The sequence below is a fragment of the Poecilia formosa genome, unplaced genomic scaffold (genome assembly GCF_000485575.1).
Source record: "Poecilia formosa unplaced genomic scaffold, Poecilia_formosa-5.1.2 Scaffold104, whole genome shotgun sequence".
Lineage (NCBI taxonomy): Eukaryota > Metazoa > Chordata > Actinopteri > Cyprinodontiformes > Poeciliidae > Poecilia > Poecilia formosa.
The window spans coordinates 1,949,803-1,961,031 of NW_006800043.1; the positions used below are offsets into that span (position 1 = coordinate 1,949,803).

General features: G+C 38.0%; 2 protein-coding genes across 3 annotated transcripts; both read right to left on the reverse strand.

Annotated features, from left to right (window-relative positions):
• Positions 1-616: 616 nt before the first annotated feature.
• On the reverse strand, positions 617-3,290 carry thap4 (THAP domain containing 4). Of its 2 annotated transcripts, none has more exons than XM_007559460.2 (5): positions 3,015-3,290; positions 1,806-1,965; positions 1,613-1,722; positions 1,105-1,208; positions 617-946 (listed from the first exon to the last, which is right to left on the reverse strand). In XM_007559460.2, exons 1-5 carry the CDS (start codon positions 3,037-3,039, stop codon positions 830-832), a joined length of 516 nt encoding a protein of 171 aa, XP_007559522.1. In that variant the 5' UTR covers positions 3,040-3,290; the 3' UTR covers positions 617-829. The 2 variants fall into 2 exon arrangements, with proteins under 2 accessions (XP_007559522.1, XP_007559523.1); XM_007559461.2 differs by having other exon boundaries at positions 1,806-1,962; positions 3,015-3,280.
• A 353-nt stretch (positions 3,291-3,643) lies between these two features.
• On the reverse strand, positions 3,644-7,633 carry agxtb (alanine--glyoxylate and serine--pyruvate aminotransferase b). The gene is made up of 11 exons (XM_007559463.2): positions 7,205-7,633; positions 6,639-6,831; positions 6,394-6,458; positions 6,160-6,260; positions 6,003-6,073; positions 5,831-5,915; positions 5,625-5,723; positions 5,091-5,160; positions 4,658-4,753; positions 4,334-4,462; positions 3,644-3,969 (listed from the first exon to the last, which is right to left on the reverse strand). The coding sequence occupies exons 1-11, from the start codon at positions 7,616-7,618 to the stop codon at positions 3,862-3,864; spliced, it is 1,431 nt and encodes a 476-aa protein (XP_007559525.2). The 5' UTR covers positions 7,619-7,633; the 3' UTR covers positions 3,644-3,861.
• Between the last annotated feature and the right edge of the window lie 3,596 nt (positions 7,634-11,229).

Genomic DNA, 11,229 nt, shown 5'->3' on the forward strand with positions numbered 1-11,229 from the left:
AAATTGTTTGGCTTTTCTTCACCAATTCTTTTCTATGGAGGTCTTTGCAGCAATTTTATTTGTAAAGTAGACGACGTAGCATATGGCTTGAAACGTAAAAGTTTTTCTGGCAAAGTTCAGATTTCGACTGTTGGACCGACTTATGGTTCTAGTTTCAATCCCTTCCAGTGAGTAATTCGCTGGTTCTAATCTCGGAGACAGATGACATCCAGTCAGAAGAATAAGCCAGAGTTCCCAGTGCAGGTGTGTTACTGGTCACATTAACAGCAAGCTGTTAGTTAGTGTATGACAAAGAACCACATGGTCTGATGTGCTCACAATTTTTTGCAAAAAAAAAAAAAAAGTTTTCTATTAAATATAGGCTGCAATCATTACCTGTTTACAGTTTGTAAACTCTACATAAGTCATATGAAAAATTATTTTTGGTGGAATTACTTATAACATTGACAAAGAAAGTTAAAGGCTCCAATCTCAGGTTTTTAATTTAAAATACCAGTTTTTCTGTCCTAATCACCTTCGGATACAGGCTTAAAATGAGGCCATGTGCTTTGAGAAATATGCATGTGTAAAACCTAATTACTGTTCCTAATTTAAGTCAGTTATCAAAACAAAAGTGTTACTGTTTTAAGTTTAATCTTTATTATCCATTAGGACCATGTAGATTTAAAACAGGGACATATTTAAATGCATACAGTGTAAAAAAAAAAGAAAAAAAGCATGACAAACTCCCTGAGAAAGAAAAGAGAGGTTTTCGGACCCAGACTCCTAAAATGTTGCTCTGATAGGTGTGGGGATAAAAAGCACAAGGGCAAGGCCGAGGCTGGTTGGGTCAAGATGACCGGCTGTAAGTGATGGACAAGTGCTGAGTGAGTGGCTGGTTGTCAGTTGCCATGGAAACAGTCTGTTCAAGCTTCCCGTCTGGTCGAAGTTGCAAGACTCTGCCAATCTGAAAGAAAAGAGAAAAGTAACGCAATAATCAAAGTGACAGAAAGCAAGTTATGTGCTATATAAGGAAAATATAGCATTCTTAAAGCTTATGGAGGCTTTCAGAATACAGTAATATCAGCACATTTCTGGGTATAAATGATGACTGATCAGTTTCACCTGTTGTACATGGGGCTCTTTGGCAAAAGAGATTCTACCCAGGCTTTGAGATTGCAGCTTGAGCTGATTTCCTGTCAGCTCCCCCTCTTCAATCTCCACCAAACCTACATAAAAACACAACATCCAGCCTTGAAACAAGCCATGCTAGTACGAACATAGCAAAGGCATGAACAAGGAAAACCGACAGACGAGGATATCTCTGCAGACAGAACACATCTGTCCTGGGTTGAGACAAACTAAAAACTGTAAATTCAATGACTTGAGAGTAAATTAAAAGAAAACAAATGACAAAGCGGCCATTTTTAGTGTTTGTTTACATGTCTGTGTTAACAGGCTGTGAATCAGAGTTAGTCATACTTGACATAATTGCTGCAGAATCTGATTCTGCATTTCAATATAATGGCATTTGTGATTTCAAGTTTTTAGGAGTTTTTTTTAAATAAAAATCAGAAGAACGTAAAACGGCACTGATTATCAGAAACTTGGTTGTGTTTAGTTGCCGTCTTACCCGAGTTCTGTGCGATGATGAAGGCCACTTTGTTTGTCCCCGGCTGGATTCGAATGAAACCGCATTCTCTGTGAAGGGGCTTATTGGACTCCGCATGAAACGCGTTAAACCTAAACAAAACAGTCAGGAATGAGCTGGAAATAAGTTTAATTCTGCTGCTGAGACAAAGTCTAGCTCTGCAGGGTTAACGTACGTAAAATTGATGACTGGTTGCCCAACATGACTGAAATGTAGTTTCTCAGTGTATCGGAAAGGCTTTATGGTGGGGAAGGTTCCTTCTCCGGGTTCGTCGCTCTCCCAGGTACCCAGCAGCCAGCTGAGAGGCTTGAGGATGGGATTCAGCTCCACTGCTACTGAAAATAAACACACACAGGTCAAGAGTCCACTCTCAATAAAACCCTGGTAAACACTCCCTGTGTGATGTGACTTTTAATTAAGCGAGTGTGTGTCCATGCTCTTTATAAAGCAGAAAATTATTTTGTTTGCTTTCAGTAAACACGGCCCAAATGCCGGGGTTTAGATTCTTTACAGAAAAGGACGAGCTCTCTGTCAATATGGTCTACAAATTTTCCATTGCATAAAAAGGATCCAAGTTATTTTAACAGAAACTAGAAACACACATAGTGTGGTTACAAACATGTCCAGATCATGGCAACAGTTAAGATTGAAACTTAGGGGCCCACAAACCAAGTCTGGTTCTCAGGGCAAAAAGAAAATGAGTTGAACAAACATGATACAGAAACGCAAGGAGAGCACAATATTAGTCCCAGTGTGAAATATTTCATTAAAATGATGGGACGAATAAAAAAAAAAGTCTAATTTCAACATCATAATGAAATCTGACAAAATAAATTGTTTTGCGACAATAAAAATTCACTTCCTGCAGAATCTGTACACTGGTCTGAATCCAGAAGATGGCAGTAGAGTACTGTATGACGTTGATGAAAAACACTCGAGGAAGAAGAAACTTATGGCAGGAAGACGACTGAATCCAAATAAGACAAAAAAAAAGTAAAATTAAATCTGCCAAATAAAACGAGAATCGTTAAAAAAACTAACTAAAAAAAACAAACAAAAAAAAAACGATTAAGTCACTTGACATGCGCAGTTCACAGAATACATGAAGCGGTGGTTTCTGTTTATGTTAAACTCAAATGCATGCACAAAGGTCACCTAAATGAAGTGCATGGCAAAAGGAAATGTAACAAGAAAATAATAATTACAAATATTTTATGAAAATCAGTAACTTATTTAAGAAAAAAGCTAAAGATTTTTTTTAACAGTCTCAACGACCGAGATGCCGTGTCACTGTGACAAATCATTTAAGCAGTAAAACAAAAAATCCTTTAACATTGTTTCATTTATAGTTTAACCTTAATTTAAACATGACCTCCGGACTTACCGTTGCCATCAGTGGGAGACGCCATGGACAAAATTAGCTTCTGGACGGAGAGTATGAATCCTAACAAAGGACAAAAATATAAAGCGAAAGACGCAAAGAGGTAGGACCTGTTTTGACGCAGCTAACGAGCGAGCACCGCATGGACTCCTGGGAAGTGTAGTTTGTCGGCGGTGACAAGGTGCATGAGATGACAAACTAAATGAGCACAGCTGTTAATTAGTTGAATTAGAATTGAGCTAACCAAGTTGAATATGATTCAAATGTTAAATCTCCAAACTTTTCACTCAAACAAGTGACAGTACTGTTGCCTTGCAAGAAGTTCCTTGGTTTGAATCCCAACCAAGGGTCTTATTGCAATTAATTTGCACGCAGGTGTGAGTTCTCATAAGGTGCTCCAAAAACATGACTTTCTTTGGGTGCTAGTTGAGTTGCTCAGTAATGAACTGCTGGTCTGTCCAGGGTGTACTCTTTCTCTCACCCACCAACTACTGGATATAGGCAACAGCTAACTCTGTTCCTGCAAGGATAAGCAGTTATGAAAATAAGATAGTTGGAACAGTTTGCTTGAGATATTTTTTAAAAATATCAGGAAATTTCAGCTTTTCCGTTTAACGACACAGGAGCATTTAAGTATTTCAGAAAACAGACTTTATTAACATCATCAGTGCACTCAGCATGGCAGCTTCTGCAACTTTATTTTAATAATAGCAAACATATACAAGGGCTATACTGAAAAATCCTTAGAGTAGATAGCACTAAGAGATTTCTGCACTTTATTCAATGTTCCAACCATGTTGGATATATCTTATGAATGTGTGCAGAGTCGGTGCTGTGAGAGTATGAGTTCTTAAGCCTTGCTCTTTTTGCAGTTCTTCAGAACATCTGCCAGGGCATGCAATGCCTTGTCAGCATTGGTCTTCTCGCAGTTGTATCCCATCAAGCCGATTCTCATCACCTAATTAAAACAGAGGGTGCATTAATGACTGCAGTGACTCAGGATTATAAAAAAAAAGGGAAAAAAAACTGATGCAAGTCTTTCAACGCTGTTTCTGATGAAAGTATTTAGATGGAATCTACTTTTTAAATATACACGTTAACACGTCTGTTATTTTGTATCTAGATAGAAACAGATCTAATGTGTGCAATGTCAAATGTTTAATTAAAACATGAATAGGATGTTAAAAAGAAAAGGCATTGCATTTTCATTATATGTTTTTTTTTTTAATATTATTAGATCTAAAGGTCATATCTCTTAAATCCCCTTTAGTGACCCTAATGATGAGACCTTTGCATGTTCACACTTCTAAAATGAAACCAACCATGCCGACGGATGGACCCAGTCCCCCTGTCATCTCCATCTGGTGATTCTTCATAATGTAGGTGAGCATCTCTCTCCACTCATAGCCTTCGGGGATGCATATGGTGGTAACAGAAGGAAGCCTCAACTCCTGCACGAAATGCATCATGCCAAGAAAATTGTTTTAGCATACTTTTTGACCAACTGGTTTTAGTGTATTTGTCCCATTTTCTCACACGCTTCTTTCAAATGTACATTCTACAGTTACTAATCAAGCAAAAAAACAAAAAAACAAAACAAAACAAAAAAAAACATTAAATGTTTCTGAGCTTTTAAACAGTCTTACTTTGTCAGGGATGAAAAGCTTGAGGCCAAGGTCTTCTAGTCCTTTGTAGAAGTAGGCTGCAACCTCTTTGTGTTTCCTCCAGGACTCTTCCAACCCCTAGAGGGAGACAAAGATTGGCCATTTTCTAGTCTTACTTGCAAAAAAATAAAGGACATAGCTCATATTGTGGACTAATTTTAACTTCCATACAGGAAAACCAGCAGATTCGAGACCAATCAGTAGGCAGTCCAGAGCTATTGATGATTGTTATACTTGGCTTTATTTATTAAGATCACAATTAGCAGATGCCAAAAAAATATGCATAATGATAATGATAATAATAATAATGTAAAGAGAATTTGAACTAAGTACAGTTTAAAGTCTAAAGGGAAATCTTAAAGTATTAAATTCAGTTGATGTGGTAAGGTGGAAAAATAGTGAAATATCTCTTTACCCTTTCAGCAAGAATTGCCAGACTCTCTCTCAGTGCAAAGAATCCAGAAACAGGACCAGTGTGGTGATATCTAAAACCCAGAGCAAGCTATTATCTCTAATCTGTTCTTTTTTTGTCTTACAATTTTTATTCAAAGACTTTGTGTAGTTTAACTTTAAGGTAGCACTTAAAGAATAACTACAAACAAAATGAGTATCTTTGGTTTGGTAACTGTTTTACAAGGTATAATGCAAAACATAAAATGTATTTTGTTTTATTTGTGCACATCACCGAAAATGAGGAATTTTAACATCCCATTCGTCATTTGTTTCTTCTGTAAATTTTGAATTTCCTTCATCACTAAATGAGAAGCAGCAAACGTTTATAACTGATAAGTTGATCGTTTAACGTTTATCAACTGAAAGTTAAACATTACAACACAAGCAACGTGTGGTATATTTATGACCATAAGCTTTAAAAACTGAACTGGACCTATTTATTAGAATAACCCGAATTACTTTGTTGGCACAAATAATAAAAAAACGAATCACTCACCCTCTTGTTGGACTGCCATCACAACCCCAGTAGTTGGACAAATGTGTCATGTCAAAGAGATACGATACTGGCTTTGTTTTCCTGTTAAACATCTTGTTGCTGTGTTGGGGAACAAAAAAAAAGGCAGCTTTAATAATTTGCCTAATCTTTTCTTTTCTTTTTTTTTGGCTAGACATTCAGTGATGCACTACAGTGTTCAGTCTTACCATGCTCTATCATTAAAAGAGATGGGTGCTGTGCCAGGAGGTGCATTAAGAGCCTTCTGAGAACCAGTGTACAGGATGTCAATTTCTTTGAACACAATAAGAAATGTAAAAAAAAAATCACACAGATGCCAAACGCTGAACAGAAGTATTGTGATTGTATCTGTTGACCTACTTTGTTTGTCCATAAAAATCGGAGCTGCTCCAAGTGAGGCCACAGTATCAACTAGGAAGAGGCAATTGTGTCTGCAGAACATACAATATAGGGCTGTGAGAAATGTGCCTTAATGTGAACATATTTCAGTTTAAAGAAATGCCGGATAGAAACCTACTTTCTGCAAATGTCTCCAAATCCATCCACTGGGTGGCAGAGGCCAGCGGAGGACTCTCCGTGCGCAAGAAAAAACAAGACCGGCTTGTGTTTTTCTATGGCCTAAAACACAAAGAGTTTTAATCACCCAACTCTTCTTATTCTCTTATTCTTATTCTTCAATGAACCCAAGTCTCCTTGAAGAAAACAATTCAGATGTTCAGTTATAGTCAGAGTTGTAAGACGTAGTCCAAACCTGCTCGATTTCCTTATTGGTGTAACATTCTCCTGGTGCCTTTACCAGTCTGTGTACATTGGCACCTAAAGTCAGAACAAACAAACGAAAAAGAATTTCATAAATAAAGGAGTACAACAGTTATCTCAGAATACATATTATATGTATTTTAATTGAGTTTCGGTTTCAGTGTTGATGGGGGGGGTTATCGACAGTGATCAATCAAGTGTGTGCGTAAAGCCATGTATAAAACATAAACATCATACCCAGTCGTTCAGCAATTTCAGCCACGCGCTCTCCCCAAATCCCGTTGACGGTAATGAGGACGCTCTCCCCTGGCTCCACAACGTTGAACACGGCGCACTCCATGGCTGCGTGTCCGGAGCCGCTCATTGATATGGTCATGTTGTTCTCTGTCTGAAAGGCGTACTGGATGCCCTTTTTGATATCGTTCATGATCTGTGACACGAATTTAAAAAACGTGAAAAAGGGCTTTTCGACGTAATTGAAACTAGAAGGCTATATTCATCTGCGGTAGCAGTGAGGGTGCGCTTCACAGACGGTGCGTAATTACGCACAAACCTTATATATTATATATCTCTAAGGTTTGCTCATTTAAAAAGAAAACTCTAGCAATTTAGTGGCAATAATCAAAGCTAGGACGACAACCGCCAACATCTCTCCAAATAACAAAACTGTATCAAAGAGCTCTGAAAAATAATCAAATGGAACCGCATCATCAAAGACCAAAAGGCAACCCAAATGAAACTCATTTCCTCGCAACAAACCAAATCTGAGATAACTGAATCCTACTGATTGTCAGAATAGTTACCTCATACATTTCTGGATGCAGGTGACCAATTATAGGCTTGCTTCCTGCTGCTAAGACACGTGGAGGAACGTTTGAAGGCCCCGGACCGAACAGGTAACGCACGGGCACTTCTAGCGGTCGCAGCATGCATTCGGGCGGCGGGATAGAGACGGAGGACATTGAGCGCTCCAGACGCTGCAGGAGCGGGGCGCTCCGAGCAGCGAGTGTACCGTCGAGAGCCGCTGCCGCCAGCTGAGCGAGCGACGCGCTCCGGCCGAACAAAGCCCGCTGCATAACGGCCGGAGTCCTGAACCAGAGAAGCCTGCAGGGGTGGAGGTCACCAATGAGAGATGCCGAGACTGAGCTTGGAAGTGAGTTTGGGTGAACATTTAAAACAGACAGGTCCTTGACCTGGTGGGTAAGGGCGTGCGTCATTTTACGCAACAAAGTGTACGACAGCAAACTCTTATAGTAAGAGAACGGGATGCTCCATGAACCCTTCTGTTTATGTTGTAAGTGTTTTGGTAAATAACATTGTTTGAGCTTTTTACAGAGCAAACGTATTTACACCCCTTGAACTTTTGCACAGTATCTCAGTTTATAACCAGTGCAGCATCTTTTCATGAAGTTCTATATGAAAGAATACAAGATAGTAGCTTGTTCTTGTGAAATGGAAGTAGGAAACATGGGTAAATAAATATTTTAACTTAAAAATATCTAAAAGGTGGGTTGTAATCAATAATTTAAAGATGTTTTTGAAGGGTTTACAGCTTAAAGTTTCCAACAATGTACATCTACTTTGCTAATCTACGGATTTTATATTTCTGCACATTCTAGCCCAGGGTCAAGTCACACCCAAGGTCCTCAGTTGGATGTAGTGCTTGAATGAGGAACATGTGTTGATCTATATCACTCCACAGTGTCCTGGTGGAAAGGGTGCAGTGTCAGTGTTTTGACACACATTTTGTTTTGCATCTACACCAGAGAGTTACATTTTGGTTTCATTTGACAACAGCCACGGCTTTCTTCTTGCCATTGCCTCATGAAGGTCAGGTTTGTGGGTTGCACCACTGTGGTGGAAATTCTCCTGCTTGTGGATCTTTGCAGCTCCTCCAGAGTTACCATGAGGCTCTTAAATGCTTCTCTATTGGTGGATGACCAAGTCTTTGCAGGTTTGCTGGTGTGCCAGGCTCTTTCCGTTTTTAGATGATAGTTTGAAAAGTGCTTTAATATAGTTATAGCTTTGAATATTGTTTTCCAAACCACTCTAAAATTCTTCACAACCTGAATCCTGGTCTTTCTGGTATGATGTTTATGATGTTTGATCACTATGATTCTCTAACAAACCATCTCAGGCTTTTTTTCTTTCTTTTTTTTTTCTTTTACAAAATAGCTGTATGTATACTGATTAAATAAATTACATATTTTAATAAGGTGACTCCTGACTTCAGTTTGTTGTGCTGACTTTTATTTAGGAGTAAACAGACTTAGTATAAAAGTATGCCACCTCTCCAGATTTCTCATTTCTAAATAGTTTTCAAAAATACGTCACTGCCTTGGGTTATTGTTGTGATTAATACAATAGAGTGTATGGATGTCTTTATGTAAGGAATGTCTGTCCATGACCCACATGCATGCACAGGACTAGTTTTGGTGATACATTTCTGGTTTAGATCTGCAACTCTTGAAACCAAAGTACTGCATTTGGCAGCTTAGAACTGGCTGACGTTGGTTTGTTTGAGGTGATTTGTTGACTTTGTCTGCTCCATCTGTCACAGCAGCCTTTGTGATGTTTAGAGGAGCCTCCTCTCAGAGAGCCAATCCGGTGTCTCGGTTGAGGAAGTGGGACAGGCCAATGCATCCACCCACCAACCCATATAAAGGTATAAACACCCAGCCAAAGGCACTCAAAGTTCTTGTTTTTTTATATGTTTATGCTCTGTACAAAATTTTTAAATGATTTTATGATTTCCACTTTAAACAAATTTTCAACAAAAGTGTTTCATGATGTCACCCAGAAGCAATTTTCATTTCAAACTTTTGTTTGTGCATGCTTAAACCGAAACGTTACTGACGTTATGTTGTAAGAGTTATTAAAATTTGAACATCAGTTTGGACATCAGTTCCAAACTTCACACCATCTAAGTGAAATATTAAAACAAGTCTGTCAATTTAATACTGTATATTAGTATAGAAGTCTTGGTGACTGGGTAAATAATTACACAGAAGATAAATAAGTGACATTAGTTTTTCTGCCTTCTTTGGATGATATACTTCAGAGACAGCTTCACTAATGTTGAAGAACTCAGGAGAAGAACGGCTTTCTAGAAATATATAAATCAGTTATGGTGAGATTACATCTAGTTAAGTTTCCCACAAATATTACTCTGACTTAAACAAGGTTTGTACTTTTTAACTTTGTCAGCAATTGTTGTGAAATTGTTATAGGTCACACCATTCTGTTTTGTTCTCATTGTGTGTTTCCTGTATTTTCACATCATAAAACAGCTTTTATTTGTTTATTATTATGTTTACAGCCTGCATTAAAATATCACTGAATCATATTGGCAGTGTTACTATTATTTTAGCGAGGGCAATTATCAAGGGAGTTTGCTAATATCAAGGCACATTTTATAAACTTCATTACAACCTTCTGTTCTTAGATTGCCGTTAAACTACCTTTATGATGACAGTTAAACAGGAAGTTGTCCCTTAAAAATAAAAGCATTAAAACTCAAAACAGGAAGTTAGTCATAAATGAAGCTAAATTAAGGCGATAACCACAAAAAGCGACAGCCTCGTACCACATGCACTTGTTGCAATATAATGGACAGTAAATTACCTTAACAAATACCTTATAACAGATAAAATAAGGATGAAATGTGCGCAGGCAGTTACAAGTTATTTGTAGTAGTCAACCTTTTGTACGCATACTACGCAGATTCCACTTTTAGTCCAGTCATGTTTGTTCTGTATAAATATTGATAAGACGTGGATCAAAAAAGACAATCCCCTGTCAGATTCACGCGTTATGACATTGACTTCCATTGTTATGTATAAGTTTAAATTTATTAATTTGCGCAAATGACAGATAAATCCTTTATCGTGACATTTTCCACTTACCTATAGTGGCTTACGCATTATATCGATCCGCTATGCCTCCATTAAAAGATGTCGCTCGTCAGTGCGAGTTGTGGCGCACGCAATTTTTCCATTAGCATCAGTGAATCTGTGATCGATCTCTTGGTCAAATCTCTGGACGCGCATTTACCTGAATTACTTGACATAGTCGCAACTCCTTGTTCTTGTTTAGCCTTTGTTCTGAAATGAATGTAGAATAGAAGTTTGCTCTCTACCAGAAAATCCTAAAAGAGAATGGACAGCAGTTTGAGGCCTTTAGTTCAAGCGCACTTGGGTTATGCAGCCAGTCCACACATGTTTGACTGAAATTAAGTGAAACAAAAGGATTTTGTCTTGTCAAAGTCTGGACTTTGATACGATTGAGACACTCTTGCATGAACTTAAAGAGAGTGTTCATGCTCAACAAAATATTCCTATGTGACTGAAATCTAAACAGTTCTGCAAAGACAAAAATTTCTCTTTATCAGTTATAGAAAATTATTGATAGCAGCTGATACTATGTTACAGTTTGAACGCACGTTAATAATCTCACAGCGCTAGGTTGTTCTGGATTTGGTCATAATTTTAAAACAGATTTTTTTTTGTATTTAATCAGGCTAAGTTAGTCTGATATTTAAATTTGTTTGATGATCTGAAACATGTAAAAACGTGAAAAAGGAATATGTTGGGGTATGAATGGTTGTTCGTAGCAATGCAGCTCCAGTTATTTTTTTTTTTTTTACAACAAAAGACAAAACCTCCAAATGGCGAATAAAACTACCTACTGATACATGGTGAGATGGAGCAGCTTTGCATGTGAAGGGAATGTAATTTGGAAATGTAATTTGTGGCGCTTCATTCCCCCCTCCTCTCTCTTTGCTCGCTGATGATGCTGATGCTGATCTCATCAGCCCCTCCCAGCATCC